The 25,907-nt window shown below is 44.9% G+C and overlaps 1 protein-coding gene across 1 annotated transcript in view; it reads left to right on the top strand.

Moving 5' to 3' along the window:
* AFG3L2 (AFG3 like matrix AAA peptidase subunit 2) overlaps positions 1-24,641 on the top strand; it is a 42,932-nt gene extending 18,291 nt beyond the window's left edge. The window contains exons 10-17 of the mRNA XM_040432305.1: positions 3,811-3,964; positions 4,538-4,645; positions 4,725-4,850; positions 5,804-5,914; positions 12,903-13,018; positions 17,008-17,208; positions 23,041-23,235; positions 23,327-24,641. Of these exons, the coding sequence (XP_040288239.1) occupies positions 3,811-3,964; positions 4,538-4,645; positions 4,725-4,850; positions 5,804-5,914; positions 12,903-13,018; positions 17,008-17,208; positions 23,041-23,235; positions 23,327-23,569 (1,254 nt within the window). The 3' untranslated portion in view covers positions 23,570-24,641. The remainder of the gene's footprint in view (positions 1-3,810; positions 3,965-4,537; positions 4,646-4,724; positions 4,851-5,803; positions 5,915-12,902; positions 13,019-17,007; positions 17,209-23,040; positions 23,236-23,326) is intronic.
* Positions 24,642-25,907: the final 1,266 nt, after the last annotated feature.

Genomic DNA, 25,907 nt, shown 5'->3' with positions numbered 1-25,907 from the left:
AATCCGTCCAAGTTTCCGAATTTAAAAATCTTCTGGGCCTTCTCCTCAACATGGGCTTAACCAAAAAGCATGAATTGCGGTCATATTGGTCCACGAACCCAATTCATCACATGCCCATGTTCTCTGCTGCCATGTCCAGGACACGATTTGAGACCATCCTGCGTTTCCTGCACTTTAGCGACAACAGCACCTCTCATCCCAGAGGCCACCCAGCTTTTGACCGGCTCCACAAAATTTGGCCCCTCATAGACCACTTCAACACCAAATTTGCAGATTTGTATACCCCTGAGCAAAACATCTGCGTAGACGAGTCCCTTATACATTTTACCGGGCGCCTTGGCTTCAAACGATACATCCCAAGCAAGCGCGCCCGGTATAGGGTCAAATTGTATAAGCTCTGTGAAAGGGCCACAGGCTATACCCACAAATTTCGGATCTATGAGGGTAAAGATCAGACTGTTACCCTGACTACCTGGGGAGCAGTGGGAAGACAGTCTGGGACTTGGTGTCACCCTTATTTGGCAAGGGGTACCATCTTTATGTGGACAATTTCTACACAAGTGTGCCCCTCTTCAGGCATTTGTTCCTAGAACAGATTGGCTGCTGTGGCACCGCGCGAACTAGTCGCCGGGGCTTCCCCCAACGGCTCGTTACCACCCGTCTTGCAAGGGGGGTAGAGGGCTGCCTTATGTAACTAAGAACTGCTCGCGGTGAAATGGAGAGACAAGTGTGACGTTTACATGCTCTCCTCCATTCACGCAGACACGACAATCCAAATTGAACGAGCAACCAGTGTCATTGAAAAGCCCCTCTGTGTCCACGACTATAATTCGCTCATGGGAGGGGTGGACTTCAATGACCAAATGTTGGCTCCTTATTTACTTTCCCGCAGGACCAGACGCTGGTATAAGAAGGTGTCTGTATATTTAATTCAATTGGCTGTATATAATAGTTTTGTTCTCTACAGTAAGGCTGGGAGAACAAGATCCTTCCTCAAATTTCAGGAAGAGATCATCGAGAACCTCCTTTATCCAGGAGGTTCCGTGGCCCCATCCACCAGTGTAGTGAGCCGTCTACAGGAGCGACATTTCCCCAGTGTCGTTACTGATACCTCAAACCAACCGCCACCCTGAAAAAAATGTTGTGTCTGTAGCAGGAGTGGAATAAGGCGTGACGCCCGCTATTTCTGTCCTGACTGCCCTGACCACCCTGCTCTATGCTTAGGGGAGTGTTTCCGGAAGTACCACACACAGGTACACTTGGCATAGGGATTGCATTACACAGGACAGGCACACAGGGCTATTAGGGCCCTTTCACTCACAGCTGCTGCAAACCTCTCCTTTCACCTGGGACAAAGTGCATAATGTACTTCGCCACATCTTTGGGCGATTTGCGCTTTGCACATTGTCCCATGGGGAAGGAGAGGTTTGTCCTATAAAGGTAAAAAAAAATAAAAAATCACCGGTAAGCAAAAAAGTTAACGTTCTGTTCAAAAAGTTAAATAAAGTTTTTATATGTTCCGTTCAAATGTTATAAAGTTATATGTTCCGTTCAAATGTTATAAAGTTTTTTTTTTGTTTTTTTTTTGGGCAGAGATTTTTTTAATCCACATTGATCAATGCGAATGAAGAAATCTGTGCCGTTCATTTTTTTTCTTTCAGCCCAGAGGCTGAACGAAAAAAAAAAATCTCATTACCCGTATGCTCAATATAAGGAGAATAGCAGAAACTCCTAATGCTGGCCATACATGTAATGATTGCGGAGACCCTCAAATGCCAGGGCAGTACAAACACCCCACAAATGACCCCATTTTTGGAAAGAAGACACCCCAAGGTATTCGCTGAGGGGCATATTGAGTCCATGAAAGATTGAAATTTTTGTCCCAAGTTAGCGGAAAGGGAGACTTTGTGAGAAAAAAAATAAAATATCAATTTCCGCTAACTTGTGCAAAAAAAAAAAATCTTCTATGGACTCGCCATGCCCCTCATTGAATATCTTGGGGTGTCTTCTTTCCAAAATGGGGTCACATGTGGGGTATTTATACTGCCCTGGCATTTTAGGGGCCCTAAAGCGTGAGAAGAAGTCTGGGATCCAAATGTCTAAAAATGCCCTCCTAAAAGGAATTTGGGCCCCTTTGTGCATCTAGGCTGCAAAAAAGTGTCACATGTGGTATCGCCGTACCCAGTAGAAGTTGGGCAATGTGTTTTGGGGTGTCTTTTTTTTACATATACCCATGCTGGGTGAGAGAAATATCTTGGTCAAATGCCAACTTTGTATAAAAAAAATCGGAAAAGTTGTCTTTTGCCGAGATATTTCTCTCACCCAGCATGGGTATATGTAAAAAGACACCCCAAAACACATTGCTCAACTTCTCCTGAGTACGGCGATACCACATGTGTGACACTTTTTTGCAGCCTAGGTGGGCAAAGGGGCCCACATTCCAAAGAGCACCTTTAGGATTTCACAGGGCATTTTTTTACACATTTTGATTTCAAACTACTTCTCACGCATTAGGGCCCCTAAAATGCCAGGGCAGTATAACTACCCCACAAGTGACCCCATTTTGGAAAGAAGACACCCCAAGGTATTTCGTAATGGGCATAGTGAGTTCTTGGAAGTTTTTTTTTTTTTTTTTTTTTGTCACAAGTTAGTGGAATATGAGACTTTGTAAGGAAAAAATAAAATAAAAAAAATAATTTCCTGCTAACTTGTGACAAAAAATAAAAAGTTCTATGAACTCACTATGCCCATCAGCGAATACCTTAGGGTGTCTACTTTCCGAAATGGGGTCATTTGTGGGGGTTTTCTACTGTCTGGGCATTGTAGAACCTCAGGAAACATGACAGGTGCTCAGAAAGTCAGAGCTGCTTCAAAAAGCGGAAATTCACATTTTTGTACCATAGTTTGTAAACGCTAACTTTTACCCAAACATTTTTATTTATTTTTTCTCGAAGACATGTAGAACAATAAATTTAGAGAAAAATTTAAATAGAAATGTAGTTTTATTTGAAAAATTTTACAACTGAAAGTGAAAAATTGTCTTTTTTTTTTTTCGTTAAATTTCGATTAATAACAAAAAAAGTAAAAATGTCAGCAGCAATGAAATACCACCAAATGAAAGCTCTATTAGTGAGAAGAAAAGGAGGTAAAATTTAATTTGGGTGGTAAGTTGCATGACCGAGCAATAAACGGTGAAAGTAGTGTAGTGCAGAATTGTAAAAAGTGGTCTGGTCATTAAGGGTGTTTAAGCTAAGGGGGCTGAGGTGGTTAAACAATAAGAAATAGGCTCTAGTGACCACCAATTTTACAGGGGCTCTGGAGGCTATGCTGTCAGGGCATAGGCCCACCATACGATCCTTAAGTACTGTGGTGGGTCTGTCTTACATTGACATGTTTTCTGTTGTTCATATGTGAATTATGTCTTACTCTGCTGACATTAGATCATCTCTGCTCCTTTTTTTTTTTAAACTCGTTTTATTGAAGTTTAACAAGAAAGGCATGTTACATCATTTAGAATAGACAAGGATTAATACATCCAGGGAATATCTCACGCAGGAGATATAGTGTTGGCACTACTTTGCATGACATTTTACAGTAAAATCCGATACAGCATAAAATTTTTACATAGCCAAGTGGTTCCAGAAGGGTATACGATGAAGGAGGTATAGTTTCAATATACACACTGACATAGCATTATATATCGGTTGCAGAGTACATACAAGCATTATGCACAGTCAGGGGGGATGCACACCATTCGCCCCACACTTTATCAAACTTTTGCGGACACTATCTCTGCTCCTTTTATTCTAGGTACGAGACCTATTTAGTATGGCCAGGAAGCATGCTCCTTGCATTCTCTTCATCGATGAGATTGATGCTGTTGGACGGAAAAGGGGACGTGGCAACTTTGGAGGTCAAAATGAGCAAGAAAACACACTGAATCAACTCCTAGTAGAAATGGATGGTAATGGATTCATCATACATATTTGTATCTGTGCCTCTTGATTTCTCATTGGGAATGTTGGGACTAGGGATGAGCGAATAGACTTCAGATGAAACATCCGAAGTCTATTTGCATAATACTTCATTTGAATACTGTATGCTCCGTACAGTATTAGAATGTATTGGCTTCTATGAGCTGAAGTTATTACTTTGCAAAGTCTCTTTCTACTGTAAAAAAAAAAAATCATTTCCCAAACTCTGGTTTGGTTCAGTTCGGGAAATGTTTTTTTTATTTTTTTTTTACAGTATAAATCAATTTCTGAAGTTATTACGCAGAGTCTCGCGAGACTTTGCGAAGTAATAACTTAGGCTCATAGAAGGCAATACATTCTAATACTGTACGGAGCGTACAGTATTCAAATGAAGGATTATGCGAATCGACTTCGGATGTTTCATCCGAAGTCTATTCGCTCATCCCTAGTTGGGACAGACCAGCTTCCTGGGAGTGTGCCCTGACTATAGCCTATAGCAGTGTATCCCTAGCACCTACACATTGGCAGGTTAGACGGCTTCATATTGGTTTATGTCTTTACAGGCTTTAATACTACAACAAATGTGGTTGTATTGGCTGGGACAAACAGACCTGATATCTTGGATCCTGCTCTCTTGAGACCTGGTCGATTTGATCGGCAGATTTATATAGGTAAGACATTACCAAGCTCATGGCTGAAAACACCCACACATATATATATGTACTCTAATAATTACGATGTTCATTACAGGTCCTCCAGACATAAAAGGCAGAGCATCTATATTTAAAGTTCATCTTAGGCCGTTGAAATTAGATAGTACACTGGATAAAGATGCCCTGAGTAGAAAAATGGCAGCTTTAACTCCTGGATTTTCAGGTGAGGAGAGGTGTAAAAAAAAAAAAAATCTCTAGCAATAAAGTAATCCGTAAAAAATTGATTGTTTTTTTGCTTCACTTCATCTGATGTTTCTAATAGCTATGAAACTGCTCTTACACACTAGGTAAATGATCACGGCCGTCATTTTTACTTCTTTAGGGGAGAAGGGTGAGCAGCTACTGGACGCCTACAGTGCTTTTATACCATTCTAACATAAAGGGGGTTTGGCCAAAAAGAACTAACACTGCCCGACTGACAATGGAAAATAACAGTTTCTAGTGCCCATACGCATCATATTGGAAGAAGACTATCTGCATCGCTGTCCCCTGTTGTGCAGCACTAGGCTGTTATGCTGAGAGTCGGCTCCTGTGTATTAAATGGCCAATAAAGGAGGGGCGCATGACTAGACCCGTCCATTGAGTAATAGTGTTCCTGGTTCTGTGCATTCATTACTCATGCTGTGCACAGTTATACTCTATGGAGGACACTGATGGACGGGAATAGTCATGGGCCCTTCCATCAACAGGCATATGGGCAGCAGGATTGTTATATGTACAGCAGAGAAGGCACAAGGGGTTGGCGCTGCACAACAGAGGACAGCAATGCATATGCTCTTATTACAGACTACAGTGCAGTTTTCAGCACATTTCTAAAAGTTGGCATAAAGTGGCCAACCCACTGTAGTTTTGGCACCAGGCAAGTTCATAATTGCCCCAATAATTCTTCACATTAAGAATGCATTATTTCAAAAGGGGCAGTTTTGCTTTAGAAGCATTAACAAATATTGGAGCATATACTCCTCTGACGTTATATATACGTTATAATAAAGAGTTCTGATTACAGCTTGTGCTTGGTTAAGTCTTTGGTGCATATAGCCATTCATCAGAGTCTATTTAGCTCTAAGATTTTCTTCTCAAGTTTCCCTTTTGTAGATCTCTTATTTTTGTCTACAGGGGCAGATATAGCAAATGTGTGCAATGAAGCTGCTCTTATTGCTGCCAGACACCTCTCTGATTCCATAAACCAGAAGCACTTTGAACAAGCCATTGAGAGAGTAATAGGAGGTAAGAAACAGGGGAATGTGACCTTCTAGAAAGTCTAAGGTAGTCAGGATGTCTTCGATAAGTTCTATGATTTGGTGCCTCTGTTGACTTGTAACAGTATACTTCATAGAGTAACCAATTTCACTACATCAGTAACTCATTTGACTTGCCAGTACCATCAATGCACTATAGTAGCAGCAAGTCTACCTTGAATCCATAGCTTCAATGGGCTGTCTCACTTCAGCAAATGGCATTTATCACGTATACATAGAAACATAGAATGTGTCGGCAGATAATAACCATTTGGCCCATCTAGTCTGCCCAATATATCTGAATACTATGGATAGCCCCTGGCCCTATCTTATATGAAGGATGGCCTTCTGCCTATCCCATGCATGCTTAAACTCCTTCACTGTATTTGCAGCTACCACTTCTGCAGGAAGGCTATTCCATGCATCCACTACTCTCTCATTAAAGTAATACTTCCTGATATTACTTTTAAACCTTTGCCCCTCTAATTTAAAACTGTGTCCTCTTGTGGTAGTTTTTCTTCTTTTAAATATGCTCTCCTCCTTTACCGAGTTGATTCCCTTTATGTATTTAAAAGTTTCTATCATATCCCCTCTGTCTCGTCTTTCTTCCAAGCTATACATGTTAAGATCCTTTAACCTTTCCTGGTAAGTTTTATCCTGCAATCCATGTACCAGTTTAGTAGCTCTTCTCTGAACTCTCTCTAGAGTATCTATATCCTTCTGGAGATATGGTCTCCAGTACTGAGCACAATACTCCAAGTGAGGTCTCACCAGTGTTCTGTACAGCGGCATGAGCACCTCCCTCTTTCTACTGCTTATACCTCCAAGCATTCTGCTGGCATTTCGTGCTGCTCTATTACATTGTCTTCCCACCTTTAAGTCTTCTGAAATAATTACTCCTAAATCCCTTTCCTCAGATACTGAGGTCAGGACTGTGTCAAATATTCTATATTCTGCCCTTGGGTTTTTACGCCCCAGGTGCATTATCTTGCACTTATCCACATTAAATTTCAGTTGCCAGAGTTCTGACCATTCTTCTAGTTTTCCTAAATCCTTTTCCATTTGGCGTTTCCCTCCAGGAACATCAACCCTGTTACATATCTTTGTGTCATCAGCAAAAAGACACACCTTCCCATCGAGGCCTTTTGCAATATCACTTATGAAGATATTAAACAAAATTGGTCCCAGTACAGATCCCTGTGGAACCCCACTGGTAACATGACCTTGTTTTGAATGTTCTCCATTGACTACAACCCTCTGCTGTCTGTCACTCAGCCACTGCCTAATCCACTCAACAATATGGGAGTCCATGCTCAATGACTGCAGTTTATTGATAAGTCTTCTATGTGGGACAGTGTCAAAAGCCTTACTAAAATCTAGATATGCGATGTCTACTGCACCTCCACCGTCTATTATTTTAGTCACCCAGTCAAAAAAAATCTATAAGATTTGTTTGACATGATCTCCCTGAAGTAAACCCATGTTGTTTTTCATCTTGCAATCCATGGGATTTTAGATGTTCCACAATCCTATCCTTTAATAGGGTTTCCATTAATTTGCCTACTATTGATGTCAGACTCACTGGTCTATAGTTGCTCGATTCCTCCCTACTACCTTTCTTGTGAATGGGCACGACATTTGCCAATTTCCAATCTTCCGGGACGACTCCTGTTACTAATGATTGGTTAAATAAATCTGTTAGCGGTTTTGCCAGCTCACCACTAAGCTCTTTTAATAATTTTGGGTGTATCTCATCAGGCCCCTGTGACTTATTTATTATACAAAGTTAATACAAGGCACTTACTAATGTATTGTGATTGTCCATATTGCTTCCTTTGCTGGCATGTTTTATTTTCCCATCACATTATACACTGCTCGTTTCCAGCGATTATGACCACCCTGCAACCCATCAGCGGTGGTCGTGCTAGCACACTATAGGAAAATCCGCCGTCCTATGCGCACTTCTGGCCACCAGAGAGGCCAGTGCCTTTTCCTATAGTGTGTAAGCATGGCCACCGCCGCTAGATTGCTGGCTGGTCATCACCTGCGTTCCAACTAACACCCCGTCCTGTGCGTTCCACGGGATGGAGCTGCGCGTTCTGTCGCCCGGATGTTACGCTGTGCCAGGTTCGTTTCCGGTCTGTGGAACGCACTGTGGCATCAGCTTCCGGCCGGGCGCCATTTTGCGCAGGCGCATCTGCTTTTCCATCACGCCGGCTTGTCCGGCACATGCTGTAGCGCCCAGACCGTGCACCGGGGAGCATTGAGGCGGTGCACCTCGATGTGCCCACCTGCCCGCCTCTCCTTTTAATTGCCTCAACAGGTTTGACCTAGGGTTGAGCGATATACCGGTATCACGATATACCGCGGTATTAAAAAAACGGCGATATGGCGATATCGCAGTTTTGTAAATACCGCGGTATTTCGTGACGTCATAGGAGCGGTCATGTACGCTGACCGCTTCTAAATCTGCGGCCGCCCGCCCCAGCATGAACCGATACGGGACATTTGCAGAGTACTTCTACTCGTGCAAATGTCCCCGATACCTGCTGGCCGCTTGCGGCGGCGCTCTTAGCAGTTCGGCCGGCGTGGGGGAAGGGAAGGAATTCTGTCACTCGCATTTCCTGCACCCGACCTCTGAGAGGACGCTGTGATCCGCGCAATTAACCCCTCAGGTGATCACAGCGTCCTCTCAGAGGTCGGGTGCCGGGAATGTGGGCAGTGCCCCCCTCCTCCCTCCCTCCCCAGTATTAATCATTGAGGCCACAGGGTCGTCCCCCCATCATTGGTGGCAGTGGGCCCCCCCTCCTCTCTCCCTCCCCAGTATTAATCATTGGAGGCCACAGGATCCCTCTCCCCCCATCATTGGTGGCAGTTTGCAGTTCCGATCGGAGTCCCAGCAGTGTAATGCTGGGGCTCCGATCGGTTACCATGGTAGCCAGGACGCTACTGAAGCCCTGGCTGCCATGGTATGTTAGTGAGCAGCATTATACTCACGTGCGTCGTGGCCGCCGGGCGCTCCTTCTTCTCATAGGTCTGTGCGGCGCATTGCTAATGCTATAAGCCTTAGCAATGCGCCGCACAGACAGAAGAAGGAGCGACCGGCGGCCACGACGCACGTGAGTATAATGCTGCTCACTAACATACCATGGCAGCCAGGGCTTCAGTAGCGTCCTGGCTACCATGGTAACCGATCGGAGCCCCAGCATTACACTGCTGGGACTCCGATCGGAACTGCAAACTGGCACCAAAGATGGGGGGAGGAGGAGGACGACGACCCTGTGGCCTCCAATGATTAATACTGGGGAGGGAGGAGGGGGGGCCCACTGCCACCAATGATGGGGGGACGACCCTGTGGCCTCCAATGATTAATTCTGGGGAGGGAGGAGGGGGGGCCGACTGCCACCGATGATCGGGGGGAAGACCCTGTGGCTTCCAATGATTAATACTGGGGAAGGAAGGGGGGCCCACTGCCACCAATGATGGGGGGATGACCCTGTGGCCTCCAATGATTAATACTGGGGAGGGGGGGGGGGGGGGCCCACTGCCACCAATGATGGGAGGGGCACCCTGTGGCCACTGCCACCAATGATTAATACTGGGGGGGGGTGCACTGCCCACTGCCACCAATGATGGGGGGGGGGGGGGGAGACCCGGTGGCGACTGCCAGCAATGATTAATACTGGGGGGAAGGGGCACTGCCACCAATGATGGGGAGGGGGACCCTGTGGCCACTGCCACCAATGATTAATACTAGGGGGGGGGGGGTTACCAGAGGGGGCTGATAAGAGGGAGAGGCTGGGGGGGGCTGATCAGAGGCTGGGGAACTGCCCGTCTGCCCCCATACAGTATAACGTCTCCTTGTGGCTGCCCCCATACAGTGTAACGTCTCCTTGTGGCTGCCCCCATACAGTGTAACGTCTCCTTGTGGCTGCCCCCATACAGTGTAACGTCTCCTTGTGGCTGCCCCCATACAGTGTAACGTCTCCTTGTGGCTGCCCCCATACAGTGTAACGTCTCCTTGTGGCTGCCCCCATACAGTGTAACGTCTCCTTGTGGCTGCCCCCATACAGTGTAACGTCTCCTTGTGGCTGCCCGGCTGCCCCCATACAGTATAACGTCTCCTTGTGGCTGCCCCCATACAGTATAACGTCTCCTTGTGGCTGCCCCATACAGTGTACATCTCCTTGTGGCTGCCCCCATACAGTATTACGTCTCCTTGTGGCTGCCCCATACAGTATTACGTCTCCTTGTGGCTGCCCCCATACAGTGTAACGTCTCCTTGTGGCTGCCCCCATACAGTGTAACGTCTCCTTGTGGCTGCCCCCATACAGTGTAACGTCTCCTTGTGGCTGCCCCCATACAGTGTAACGTCTCCTTGTGGCTGCCCCCATACAGTGTAACGTCTCCTTGTGGCTGCCCCCATACAGTGTAACGTCTCCTTGTGGCTGCCCCATACAGTGTACATCTCCTTGTGGCTGCCCCCATACAGTATTACGTCTCCTTGTGGCTGCCCCATACAGTGTAACGTCTCCTTGTGGCTGCCCCCATACAGTGTAACGTCTCCTTGTGGCTGCCCCCATACAGTGTAACGTCTCCTTGTGGCTGCCCCCATACAGTGTAACGTCTCCTTGTGGCTGCCCCCATACAGTGTACATCTCCTTGTGGCTGCCCCCATACAGTGTAACGTCTCCTTGTGCCCCCCCCCATACAGTGTAACGTCTTCTTGTTGCCCCCCATACAGTGTAACGTCTCCTTGTGGCTACCCCATACAGTATAACGTCTCCTTGTGGCTGCCCCCATACAGTATAATGTCTCCTTGTGGCCCCAAGTGTTTTTTTCTTCTAAATGGGCATTTATCGCGATATATATCGTTATCGCGATAAATTTCTTAATATCGTTATCGTGGGAATATTTTTGATATCGTCCAACCCTAGTTTGACCACAGATGTATTTTATTATATGTTAATTACTGTTAGTACATAAACTCTGAAGCACTATTGCAGAGTTACATGGACCTCTGATGAAGCTAGTTGGAGACTAGCGATACGCGTGAGGAATTTTCTTTCCTGCTTGTCCTACTGAAGGGTTGTTCATTATTATCTCTCCTCCTGTTTTACCACTGTGCTACCGGATAAGTATATTATTTTGGTCCTATGGATGTATTCTGTTCATGTTAGATCCATATTACTCATGGTATCCTTGGATGATGTTTGTCCCATTTTCATCATTTTCTCCCTCCAGTGGGATTAGGTTGTATTTGTCCATGGTTTTAAATTTTGTGTCTTCAATAAATTATCATTGATTCTTGGAGGTGCGGCTGTTATTGGTATTTCTTTCTCTCAGTTTAGTTCATAACCATGGATATGAGCAGTGTATAATATGATGGAAAAATGAATGAAGCCAGCAAAGGAAGCAATATGGATCATAACGATACATTAGTCAGTGCCTTATATTAACTTTCTCTATGTAATAAATGCCATTTGCTGAAGTAAGATCCCCTTTAAAAGGAACCTGTCACCTCGATTTTGTGTATAGAGCTGAGGACATGAGCTGCTAGATCGCCTGTAGCACATCCGCAATATCCAGTCCCCATAGATTTCTGTGCTTTTATTGTGTCAAAAAAACGATTTTATATACAGTTGCATGCAGACTTTATATACAGAAAATGTATGTGAACCCTTTGGAATGAAATGGATTTCTGCACAAATTGGTCATAAAATGTGATCTGATCTTCATCTAAGTGACAACAATAGACAATCACGGTCTACTTAAACTAATAACACACAAAGAATTAAATGTTACCATGTTTTTATTGAACACACCATGTAAACATTCACAGTGCAGGTGGAAAAAGTATGTGAACCCCTAGACCAGTGGTGGCGAACCTATGGCACGGGTGCCAGAGGCGGCACTCAGAGCCCTCTCTGTGGGCACCCACACCCTGGAAAAAGTCCATGGTGTACCAATATGCCACCACTGGTCTAGGGGTTCACATACTTTTTCCACCTGCACTGTGAATGTTTACATGGTGTGTTCAATAAAAACATGGTAACATTTCATTCTTTGTGTGTTATTAGTTTAAGCAGACTGTGATGGTCTATTGTTGTTACTTAGATGAAGATCAGATCACATTTTATGATAAATTTGTGCAGAAATCCATATCATTCCAAAGGGTTCACATACTTTTTCTTGCAACTGTATGTAAATGAGGCTACTAGCGTTTCCGGGGCCCAGCCACGCCCACTGTGAAGGAGCCCAGCACCGCTTTGTATCCTCTGAATCTCCTCCTTGCTCCCCGACATCACAAAGCTAGAGCTCGGTAATCTCGTGATGCGTGAGTTGGCGCATTCACAGTGTTGGCATAGTGTTCCTTCCCTGTGCTGGCATCATCCTCGGGGGAACGAATTGCGCAGGCGCTAACTCGCGCATTGCAAGATTTCAGCGCTCTAGCTTTGTGATGTCCGGGAGCAAGGAGGAGATTTGGCGGATGCGGGGCGGTGCTGGGCTCCTTCATAGTGTGGGTGGCTGGGCTCAGAGTCGGAGAACGCTGGACTCGTCTCTGAAGCATGGAGGAGACATGTCTCATCTGAAGTTAATATACATATCTAGAAATTAGTTTTTTTTACACAATAAAAGCACACCGAACTATGGGGACTGGGTATTGCGGATGTGCTAGCGGCCATCTAGCAGCCCATGTCCTCAGCTCTATACTCAAAATCCAGGTGACAGGTTCCCTTTAACGGTATTTCGTTCAGACATTATTCATAATTTTTGGTCATATGAACATAGAATTTGTCTATAGTACTGGTCTCCTGCCACCATCTTGTTCTGTGTTCAGAGCCTTAGGCACAGTGAATACTGTGCTGTCTATTGTAGCAAAATAGTTAAACATTATTCCTCCTATTATATTAATACTATTGCTTTTTGTTCTTTCTTAATTTTATTCCTGCTCTTGGATACCATTCAATTTACAGGTTTGGAAAAGAGAACCCAGGTTCTCCATCCAGAGGAAAAAAAGACAGTGGCTTATCATGAGGCCGGGCATGCTGTGGCAGGGTGGTTCTTGGAACATGCAGATCCTCTTTTAAAGGTTAGATACATACCGAACTCCTGTGAGCCACTTGTGTGTGTATACCTGGCTCTTGTATACTTGTAAGCCACTTGTCTATATGTGTGTGTGTGTGTGTGTGTGTGTGTGTGTGTGTGTGTGTGTGTTTTCTTTTGTTTGTTTATTTTATTTTTTGTGTGGGAACAATGTGAAATTGCTTCTGATCTTATCCCAAATAATGTCATAAGATGTTATGTTACTTAAAGGGGTAATCCCATCTCAGACATTGATGGCATTGCTAGGATATGCCATTCATTTCAGATAGGTGTCTGTGCAGGTCCCACATCAATCTTCAGAACTGGACCGTTGATGTGAAGGAGAGCACACAGCACATTCATGGCCTAGTCTAGTTCTGACAAAGCCTCATGGAGTTTATCCAAGATTTTTATATCGATAGCCTATCCTCAGAATTCAACACCTACTGATCAGCTGTTCCCAAGTATATCCAGTGCTGGAGCTGCAGTAACCAGCTCCGTCCACTACACAATAGATAAAACCGTGTAGTTCCAGCACCTACTTTAAATTTTTTTTTTTATTAAGGAATAATATTTCCATAAAACATCAATATAATCACTTATTTCTTAAATCTTACCCCCCCTTTGCGAGGTGTCTCCCATCCCCACCAACAACAAGGCGGAACGGGGATATTGAGAAGGTTGAGGCAGGACTCATTAAAGGGGTTGTCCCACTTCATTAAATAGGGTTACATTAAATCATTGCCCCCCACTGAACATTTCTTATAATACATGTAATTAAAAAAAACATAGCATTCAGCCTAAAAACGCTCCTTTCACTCCCCTTTGTTTGTGCTGGTATCCTATGGATACGGCCACATCTCGCCAGCCGCATCCATGCAGCACCTGCGCACTGGTTTCTATTGCGATCCTGCAGCCGGCCTCTCACTCACACTGTGAGCGCGCACGTAGCATAGTTTTGCGCATGCGCGGGCGCCCGATCATAGCAATGTATTACTGTTTTCTGGCAGCAGGAGGGAGCGCACGGCGTCATAGCAACCGAGGACGCCGTGCGCTCCCTCCTGCCGCCGGAATAGAGTGATACTCGCTTATAGATCATAGCAGTGGTATGTATTACTGTTTTCCGGCAGCAGGAGGGAGCGCACGGCGTCATAGCAACCGAGGACGCCGTGCTCTCTGGTGCCCAGAAGGAGTCCAGCAATCCACAGATGCCCCCCCCCCCCATAAGCTGGGTAATAAGTCAGTGATAATGTCAGACACCGGGAAAGCTGGGTAATAAGTCAGTGATAATATCAGACATCGGGAAAGCTGGGTAATAAGTCAGTGAATATATCTATCTATATTTAGCACAGATCATATGGCTACTAGCTAACATGCATTTGGGCTGTAGTGATTTATTGTTTTTGCTGCACAGAATGGGTTTGTAACACAGGTTTTATGTGTAAAAGTGTATTAGAATGCAGGACAGCTACAAGTTACTACTACATTAGTTCACTAGCATTGGTCAGTGGTCACTGAGTGATTCCCCAGCAGGGGGATGGGCTTTACATACTCTGCAGGCTCCAGAAGGAGGGTGAGTCATGAGGAGGCGTGGCCGGCCTTCACTCAACTGCCGGAGCCAAACCAGGAAGTTATCAGGACATTTACTGCTGGTGAGATTGAAAAGGCAAAGTGGGACAACCCCTTTAAGATTTCGGTCTGCCCCATATCTTAAACCATTTATCCCCAGCGTTTCTTTGTTTATATAAGATTTTTTTTCATAACTTTTAATCTTGTTAACGAGATTTAGCCATACTTGGATCATTAGATGAAAACCAAGCCCGTGCAATCAACAGTCTTGGCAAAAACAAAAGAATCCCTTTATATTTATGGCACCCAACCTTGGATAGATCACTCAAAAACCAGGACTCTACCATAAATGGGATCGCCACTTTCAATTTTTGAATGGTATAATTGTGTATTGCCCTCCAGTATTCTTCTAATTTTATACAGGTCCAAAACATTTGAAAAAAAAAAAAAAAAAAAAAGTTTCACATGTAAAAAAAAAACAATCCCCAAGTAAGAAATAAAAAAAAAAAATAGAAAAAATAAAAGACATATTTGGTATTGCCGCGTCCGTAAAAACCAGCTCTATAAAAATATCACATGACCTAACCCCTCGTAAACAATGAAAAAAAACTGTCAAAACAAGCAATTTTTGTCACCTTACATCACAAAAAGTGCAACACAAAGTGATCAAAAACGCGCATGTCCCACAAAATGGTACCAATAAAACAGTCACCTCATCCCGCAAAAAATGAGCCCCTACATAAGAAAATCTCTCAAAAAAAAAAAAAATATATAGCTCTTAGAACATGGACACATTAAAACATAATTTTTTTGGTTTCAAAAATGCTATTGTGTAAAACTTTAATAAATAAGAAAAATTATACATATTAGGTATCGCCACATCCGTAACAATCTGCTCTATAAAAATGTCACTTGACTGAACCCCTCAGGTGAACGCTGTAAAAATAAATAGAATCTGTGCTAAAACAACCAATTTTTTTGGTCTCCTTGCCCCATAAAGTGTTATAATGAATGATCAAAAAATCATATGTACCCAAAAATAGTAGCAATTAAACTGGCACCTTATCCCCTAGTTTCCAAAATGGGGTCACTTGGGAGTTTCTACTGTAAGGGTGCATCAGGGGGCTTCAAATGGGACATGGCATCTAAAAACCATGTGGAGTTCCTTTTCTTCTGCGCCCTGCCGTGTGCCCATACAGCAGTTTATGACCACATGTGGGGTGTTTCTGTAAACTGCAGAATCTGGGTAATAAATATTGAGTTTTGTTTGGCTGTTAACCATCGATGTGTTAAAGAAATTTTTTTCTTAAAATGGAAAATCTGCCAAAGTGAAATTTAAAAATTTGATCTCCATTTTCCTTTAATTCTTGTGGAACGCCTAAAGGGTTAACAAAGTTTGTAAAATCGGTTTTAAGTAACTTGAGGGGTGTAGTTTCTACAATGGGGTCATTTATGGGGGTTTCCACTATGTAGGCCCCACAAAGTGACTTCAGACCTGAACTGGTCCTTAAAAAGTGGGTTTTTGCAATTTTCTTAAAAATTTTAAGAATTGCTTCTAAACTTCTAAGCCTTCTCACGTCCTAAAAAAATAAAATGACATTTCCAAAATGATGCCAACATAAAGTAAACATATGGGGAATGTTAAGTAATAAATATTTTATGAGGTATCACTTTGTTTTAAAAGCAGAGAAATAGAAATTTTGAAAATTGCGAATTTTTCTAAATTTTGGGTAAATTTGGGATTTTTTCATAAATAAAGGTGAAATATTTTGACTCAAATTTATGACTATCATGAAGTACAATGTGTCACGAGAAAACAATCTCTGAATGACTTGGATAAGTATAGGCGTTCCAAAGTAATTACCACATAAAGTGAGATATGTCAGTTTTGCAAAATTTGGCCTGGTCAGGAAGGGGGCAAATGGCCCGGATGGCAAGTGGTTAAAGCTCTGTGTAATGGATGTGTCTGGTCTCCTGGGTCTGCTATAGCTAAGGAAGTCCTAGTGATGGATCCCCCACCCCATTCATACCCATATGGCCTTTATAGGCGTATGTAAATAATACTAATTATGTGCAACAGATTGCTAGTGGTATGAAACACTAAGTAGGGGGGTGTGACCTTGAGTGGACCCATTGCTGTGTTTAGGAGAAGTTGGGACAATAAACCTTATTTGTAGCTTTCTGTTAATGAATATGTATGAACTGTAACATTTTTTCTTTTTTTTTTCTTTCATATACGTCTCAAAATAAATCCTTGACAGCTTTCAGATTCTACATCTTGACAGTATAACATCTAATCTAAACACACGTAGGATCACACTTCTGCTGGTGTGATTGTGGTTTTCCTGATTACAGAAATGTGTTGCTTTTTGCTTGATTTATTTCTTGCAGTGGACTTTAGCCTAAGAATTCTGAATTCTCTTCCAGGTTTCTATCATCCCGCGAGGAAAAGGTTTAGGATATGCTCAGTATTTGCCTAAAGAACAGTATCTATATACAAAGGAGCAGCTGCTGGATAGGATGTGCATGACGCTGGGCGGTCGCGTCTCTGAAGAAATCTTCTTTGGGAGAATTACAACTGGGGCTCAGGATGATTTAAAGAAAGTGACACAAAGTGCCTATGCGCAGGTATGTGATTTGAATCCAATAATTAATAAACAGTCTATGTGTTAATATATACCATATTTTTTGCTATAAAACAGGGGTCGGCACGCGTGCCAGAGGTGGCACGCAGACCGCTTTCTGGTGGCATGCCAACTGTCACCAAATGACGGCAAGACTTTTAAGTTTTGTCGCCATTTGTTGGATGCCCCGTTGCCGTGCTGTACCTCTGAACAGACGTGTCATGAACGACGCATCTGCTAGGCCCTCCCTGGACTCCACAGAGGAGCGATAGCAGAGAGTGGCACTCTGATACCCTACAGGCTAGCTGCTACTGTACCTCACCGCTGCGCATCTCCTCCTCCTCAGTTCTGCCAAAGGTATTTAAATGTATTGAGTGTTTGTGTGTGACCAGATTGGGGGTGGGGAGATGGGGAAACCAGCATGTGACCAGATTGGGATTGTGGGCAGAAAGGTGAGCTTGGGGAGATGAGCATGTCACCAGATTGGGGAGATGGGGGGGGGGGGAATAGGCATATGGCCAGATTTGCGTTGGGGGAAGGAAGGGGAAATTGGGGAACAAGCATGTGACCAGATTGGGATGGGGGGGGGGGGCAGGATTGTGAGCTTAGGGAGATGGGGGGGAATGAGCACTTTGACCAGATTGATGGTGGGGGGAGGGTGGTGAGCCTGAACAAGATTGCTGGGGGGGGAGCTGATTTATGAAGGGAAACTGACTACTTTCTGACTACTTTGGGGGATTGGGGGAAGGAGTAATGAGCCTGAAAATGTGATTAGTCTGTGGGGGGTTAGATCTAAGTCTCTGTGGGGGTCAGCAGTATATGGGGTACCAATGTATGTTGGACAGTGGTGGGGGGAGGGCAGCCCTCAGTCACTTAAAATGAGTGAGGGCTGCTCTTCCCCACTGTCAGTAAGTGTAGGGTTGGTGTGCAGGGGTCCCCCATATATTAGTCCCTTAGGAGGATTCCGAGGAGCAGTGACAATATTAACTTTTTTTTTCTGAAAAGTTGTAAGCCTCTTTAGGCCGTGCAGGTCAGGCAGTGTTGAGAATTTAGGGACGTAGCTAGGAAATACCTGGTTTATGTCACGTGTTTGTGTTCTATTACTATCCAGTATGGCTCGGCAAACCGAGCGCTTCAACTTCATCGGCACTCCATAAAAAAAAGGTTGCCGACCCCCTGCTCTATAAGATGCACCCCACCATAAGATGCACTTAGGATTTAGAGGACAAAAATAAGACCACTTTTTTTTTTTTTTTTATCAGACCTCAGATGAGACACCAACCCCCCCCCCCCCCCCCCCCCCCTATTTTCATCGAACCTCAGATCAGACCCCCAATCTTCATCAGAACTCAGAATAGAAAAATCTAAATAAAACAACTTGCCTCTTCTGCTCCGGACTGCACCACCCCTCGGGAGGCCCAGCGTGCTCTTCGTGCTGCACTGTGATCTGACATCGCACAGCATCAGGTCATAGTGCACTCTTGCGCTCATGACGTCTTAATGCTGTACACTGATATGCAAAATAACCGTGGAGCCCCAGTTATGGGTCTTCAACACAGTGAAAGCCAAATATCCCTCAAAGGAAGGAAAAATGAGAAAAGGGGTGTCCCCATTACAGAGATCACCAAAAAAAAAAATATATATATATATATATATATATAATAAAAAAATCCAATTTGAATGTGTATCATATTTTGGCCCCATGCGCATAACTGTATAAAATTACCGTACTTCATGCTTTGTACAGCTTGCCATATTAGTTTAATGTGAATGCTGCAAGTCCAGAAATACAGCTTTTTGGTTACTGGGGTGAAAAAAAACATCTGTTTCATATAGTGCACATCTGGGATTAGACGTGCATAAGTGAGTGTCACATTTAGGCCAGAAATACGGCTTTGTGCTTACTGGGTTGAAAAAACCCTCTGATATACTGCACATCTGGGATTAGACATGCATAAGTTACTGTGAAATTTAGGCCACAAATACCGCTGTCATATAGAGTTCAAAAAATAATAATTGAGTGAAATACCCTACATCAGGGTTTTTATTGGCGGTTAATTATTTTTAACAAACTTAACCACTTTTTACTTTGCTTTGTGAACGCTTACTATGAGGCAAACATCTAATAAGGGACGTGGTCGTGGTGTTGGTGGAGCCTCTGGTGCAGGGAGAGGACGTGGCCGTTCTGCCACAGTTACACATCCTACTGAACCTACTACCTCAGGTCCCAGTAGCCGCCAGAATCTACAGCGATATTTGGTCGGGCCTAATGCCGTTCTAAGGATGGTAAGGCCTGAGCAAGTACAGGCGCTAGTCAATTGGGTGGCCGACAGTGGATCCAGCACGTTCACATTATCTCCCACCCAGTCTTCTGCAGAAAGCGCACAGGTGGCGCCTGAAACCCATGCCCATCAGTCTGTCACATCACCCCCGTGCATATCGGGGAACCTGTCTGAGCCTGAAGTCATGCAGCAGTCTCTTATGCTGTTTGAAGACTCTGCTGGCAGGGTTTCCCAAGGGCATCCACCTAGCCCTTCCCCAGGGGTGGAAGACATAGAATGCACTGACGCACAACCACTCATGTTTCCTGATGAGGACATGGGAATACCACCTCAGCACGTCTCTGACGAAACACAGGTGCCAACTGCTGCGTCTTTCTGCAGTGTGCAGACTGAACAGGAGGTCAGGGAGGAAGACTGGGTGGAAGACGATGCAGGGGACAATGAGGTCCTAGACCCCACATGGAATGAAGGTCGTGCCACTGACTTTCAGAGTTCGGAGGAAGAGGCAGTGGTGAGACCGAGCCAACAGCGTAGCAAAAGCGGGAGCAGGGTGCAAAAGCGGAGCAGCCGTCGACCAAAACAGTTCGCCTGCTACTGGCCACCGTCACCAGGTACCGAGCACACCAAAAGCAGCTTCAAGAAGTTCCCTGGCATGGCACTTCTTCACACAATGTGCTGACGACAAGACCCGAGTGGTTTGCCCGCTGTGCCTGAAGCGCCTGAATCTCCATCAGAGCCTGAAGCGAGGCATTAACGTTCTGAACCTTAGCACAACCTGCATGACCAGGCACCTGCATGCAAGACACAGGCTGCAGTGGAGTAAGCACCTTCAAAACCAAGAAAGGGCTCAGGCCCCTCCTGCTCCCTCTTCTGCTGCCTCCTCGGCCTCTTCCTCCGCCTCTGTAGGAACGTTGGCACCTGCCTCCCAGCAAACAGAGGATGTGCCACCAACAAGACCACCTCCGTCACAAAGCATCTCCACCATGTCACACGGAAGCGTTCAGCTCTCCATCTCACAAACCTTTTGAGAGAAAGCGTAAATTCCCACCTAGCCACCCTCGATCCCTGGCCCTGAATGCCAGCATTTCTAAACTGCTGGCCTTTGAAATGCTGTCATTCAGGCTGGTGGAGACGGACAGCTTCAAACAGCTCATGTCGCTTGCTGTTCCACAGTACGTCGTTCCCAGCCGCCACTACTTCTTCAGGAGAGCCGTGCCCTCCCTGCACAACCAAGTATCGGATAAAATCAAGTGTGCACTGCGCAACGCCATCTGTGGCAAGGTCCACCTAACCAACGATACGTGGACCAGTAAGCACGGCCAGGGACGCTAGATCTCCCTAACTGCACACTGGGTAAATGTAGTGGCGGCTGGGCCCCAGGCGGAGAGCTGTTTGGCGCAAGTCCTTCCGCCGCCAAGGATCGCAGGGCATCATTCTTTGCCTCCTCGGCTTCCTCCTCATCTACCACCACCTCATCCGGTCAGCGACAGACCTTCATCACCAACTTCAGCACAGCCAGGGGTAAACATCAGCAGGCCGTTCTGAAACTGATGTCTTTGGGGGCCAGGCCCCACACTGCGCAGGAGTTGTGGCGGGGTATAGAACAACAGACCGACAAGTGGTTGCTGCCAATGAGCCTCAAGCCCGGCCTGGTGGTGTGCGATAATGGGAGAAATCTCATTGCAGCTCTGGGACTAGCCGGTTTGACGCACATCCCTTGCCTGGCGCATGTGCTGAATTTGGTGGTGCAGAAATTCATTCACAACTACCCTGACATGTCAGAGCTGCTGCGTAAAGTGCGGTCCGTCTGTGCGCGCTTCCAGCGTTCTCATCCTGCCGCCGCTCGGCTGTCTTCTCTACAGTGTAACTTCGGCCTTCCCGCTCACCGCTTCATGTGCGATGTGCCCACCAGGTGGAACTCCACCTTGCACATGCTGGAGAGACTGTGCGAGCAGCAGCAGGCCATAGTGGAGTTTCAGTTGCAGCAGCAGCACGCACGGGTGAGTCGCACAGCGGAACAGCACCACTTCACCACCAATGACTGGGCCTCCATGCGAGACCTCTGTGCCCCGTTGCGCTGTTTCAAGTACTCCACCAACATGGCCAGTGGCGATGACGCCGTTATCAGCCTTACAATACCACTTCTATGTCTCCTTGAGAAAACACTTAGGGCGATGATGGAAGGGGATGTGGCCTAGGACGAGGAAGAGGGGTCATCTTTAACACTTTCAGGCCAGTCTGTTAGAAGTGGCTCAGAAAGAGGATTTTTGTAACAGCAGAGGCCAGGTACAAATTTGGCCAGCCAGGGCCCACTACTGGAGGAGGATGGGGATGAAGCATGTTCACAGAGGGGTGGCATCCAACGCAGCTCGGGCCCATCACTGGTGCGTGGCTGGGGGGATACAGAGGATGCAGACGATACACCTCCCACAGAGGACAACTTGTCCTTACCTCTGGGCAGCCTGGCACACATGAGCGACTACATGCTGCAGTGCCTGCGCAACGACAGCCGAGTTGCCCACATTCAACTTCTGGGTCTCCAAATTGTCCACATGGCCAGAGCTTGCCCTGTATGCCTTGGAGGTGCTGGCCTGCCCTGCAGCCAGTGTACTCTCTGAACATGTATTTAGCACGGCAGGAGGAGTCATTACAGACAGACGCAGCCGCCTGTCCACAACCAACGTGGACAAGCTCACTTTCATTAAAATGAACCAGGCCTGGGTCCCACAAGACTTATGCAGAACTTGTGCAGAATAGACCGTTATAACAGCCTCAACCATCCATCCTTGTACTCAAGTGCACTTATTCCTTCTTTTTTTTTCTTTGTCTCAATATTTTGGGGGATTACCCCTATGTAAAAATGCAAAATAACACACATCTGTGTTGGCTACCTATTCCTCCTTCACCGCCGCTTCCACCTAGACCGCCCACGTGACCTACACGGCCACATCCACCCATTCACCGCCTCCTCAACCTCTTCCTCCTACATCATTCCTAATTTTTTTTTTTTTAAGGTCTTTTATGTTTTTTTTATTCATTTCCCTATCCACATTTGTTTGCAGAGCATTTGCCATGCTCTTAAGCACATTCTGCTCCCTTTTGCCCTCTAGCTCTTTCCATGACATTTTTACAGCCATTTTAGTGCTCAAAAATTCGGGTCCCCATTGAATTCAATTACCAGTACACTATTATTGCACTGCTGGGAACTCTGCTAATCACTAGTATGGGGGTTCCGAATCACCCATTTCTCCTCACCACATGTCATTGGTAAGGAGGAGTCTGAAAGCAGTGATGGCTATGTATGTGCTTTGATACTCCACTCAAGGTCTATGGGACTGATGGAGACATTAGGGGTACAGTGTTCATTTTGTTTCTGTAAGTCCATAGACATTAAAGTCTATGAACCTACTCTGTGAATAGGGCATAAATGAACTGTGGTGGAAAGAAGATGAAGCATCTACACAGATGTCTTACAGGATGGTTGGATAAGTCTCCACTGGCCTTCATGAGTTTCTCCAGCAATACACTGTAATTAGCATCTTTGTATTTCATAGGTTGTCCAGTTTGGCATGAGTGATAAAGTTGGCCAAGTTTCATTTGACCTTCCTCGTCAAGGGGAAATGGTGTTGGAGAAGCCGTACAGTGAGGCCACTGCAAGACTCATTGATGATGAAGTTCGGATACTGATAAACTCCGCCTATGAAAGGACTATGCAACTGCTTAAGGAGAAGAAATCTGATATGGAGAAGGTAAGTTACTACACTGTAAACAGTTTTTTGTTTTTTTTTCCATTAAGTTGAAGAGCAACTTGCAACAACCATGTGGTCTTCCATTTTGTAGGTCGCTCTCCGTCTTCTAGAAAAGGAGGTGTTGGATAAGAGTGATATGGTTGATCTTTTGGGGCCAAGACCATTTGCAGAAAAATCCACTTATGAGGAATTTGTAGAAGGTACTGGGAGTTTAGAAGAGGATACAACACTTCCTGAAGGTTTGAAAGACTGGAATAGGGATCGCGAAAAGGATAAGGAGGAATCGAATGATGGGCAGGTAGCCCGCCACATCGGTGGAGGAATGCCATTTTGATTGACTCTACAACACCTTAATTTTAAGAACGTGGACAGTATTTTTTTCTTTTAAACAGAATTTCAGGAATTAAAAAAAAAAAGAATGACTTTAAAAATTGTGATGTGAAGACTACACATTTGTCTACTATAGGAGTATATTTTGCCTAGCTAATGGCCAAGCAAAGATTTAGCAATGAAGTCATACCCTTATTTATTGGCTGGGAAGACACATTTAGAAACAAATCTACTTGCTAAAAAAAATCCTTATTGCAATATGTAATTTTTAGATTTTGCTGCTGTACAAAAGCAGCAAAGATTAAAGGGGTTGTGTCACTCCAGCAAATGGCATTTATCATGTAGAGAAAGTTAATATAGGCCACTTACTAATGTATTGTGATTGCCCATATTGCCTCCTTTGCTGGCTAGATTAGTTTTTCCATCACATTATACACATATCGTATCCAGGGGTTACGACCACCCTGCAATCCAGCAGTGGTCGCCGTCCTTGCACACTATAGGAAAAAGTACCGGCCTATGCACACTCCTGCGGTCCTAGCCACCAGAGAGCCTGGCACCTTTTCCTATAGTGTACAAGCACGACCCCTACTGCTGGATTGCATGGTGGTCTTAACCCCTGGAAACAAGAATTGTATAATGCAATGGAAAAATGAATCCAGCGAGCAAAGGAGGCAACATGGACAATCACAATACATTAGTAAGTGCTTTTGTATTAACTTTCTCTACATGATCAATGCCATTTGCTTAAGTGAGACAATCCCTTTAAATGAATACAAAGTAAGGGTTAACAGGGATTTTTATTAATTGGCATAAGCGGCAAATAACATATCTGTTTCACAGAAAGCTGTCAATTATATGATGGCCATGTATAGTGTAATTTTTATTGCACAGAGAAGTCGCTACAGATTTTGCTATGCAGTAGATAATTAACATTGCCCCTACCAAAAAAGAGCACTTAATTGGATAATAAAAAAAATGTAAACTTAAGAGTATGATTGCTTGTACATAGATGTGAAATGTATTTCCTGCTGTTTTACTTATTTCATGCATCAAGATATAAAATATAAAAATGACTAATGTCTTGATGCAGTTTTTCTTTTACCTGGGCAATATACATTTGAGTATTAGATGACTACGGTATCTTCTGCATAGAATTACTGTCCACTAAGCAGACTTGTAGAGATATAAAAAAAAAAAACACAGGAAATAAGCCACAGGGTATACAATTGAAATACAAGGGGGGATTCATCATGTCCTGCACTTTTGAAAAATCGCAAAAACAGGCTTTGGGGAGTTTTTGGTCGTTTGGAAAATTTTCCACCTTTTGCATTTTTACACCACTAACTCCAGTTTTGAAAAGTGGTTGGGAAATGGCTGTGATTAGCTATGTTAATTTTGTTCAGTCCAGGTTTATCAATGTGGCCTTAAAAAAATTAAAAATAAAGGTTTTCCAGTCTTTTTATACTGATAACCTGTCCTCAGACACCCAGGACCCCCGCTGATCATCTGTTTGAGAAAGCCCTGGCACTCCTGTGAGCGCAGCGACCTTCCCCGTGCTTACCAAGCTGGGCTGTACATATAGCGGCTGTGCTTGGTATCGCAGCTCAGCCCTTTTCACTTCTTGAGGATAGGTCATCAAATTTAACAATCCACGTACAACATTTGATAAATTTGGTATGCCATCAAATATTGCCCTCATGGGGGCGTGGCCTAACCGGCATGGAGTAAAGACGTGCGGCAGAGAGCTCTCCCGCAATCCTGATTAATCCTGAACTCCCCAACCTATAATTTGTCCTTCAAACTGCCGATACACTCACCGGAGAGCCTCCCGAGGATTATCCCTTGCTCTGCACTGACAATCGTGGCGGGAGAGGAGCTGATTCGGCGGGCAGACGCTCTCATGTGAAGTGGCCATTGCAGGGAGGCAGGAGGAGCGCACGGCCGGCGGACAAACTGTCATGCTGCGATCGGCTTGCTGAAGAGACTGGTGGTGAGTTGGCTGGGGAAGATTACGAGCAGGCTATAGGGGGATCCCCCGGTGCGGGTCTGCAGCAGACAGGAGAAGGAGGGCAGGGCGGCAGTACCCTGTGAGCGCCAGCAGCCATTTTCCAGAGAAACCACGTGGCTGAAGAGGGCAAAGCAGATCACCCTGTAATAACAACTATAGAACTGCATCTACTCAGCTCATATGAACCCAGCTCTGATATAATCAGCCTGCATGTATCCAGCCAGTCTGCCTCTATTCTGAATGTACTCAGCAGTCCTGTATCCAGCACATGTGCATTCAGTCAAATGTACTCAGCCTAAATATATTTAGCAGCCGTGTATTCAGCCTAAAT

The sequence above is a fragment of the Bufo bufo genome, chromosome 5 (assembly GCF_905171765.1).
Source record: "Bufo bufo chromosome 5, aBufBuf1.1, whole genome shotgun sequence".
Classification (NCBI taxonomy): Eukaryota; Metazoa; Chordata; class Amphibia; order Anura; family Bufonidae; genus Bufo; species Bufo bufo.
This window is presented reverse-complemented; position numbering and strand designations above follow the sequence as displayed.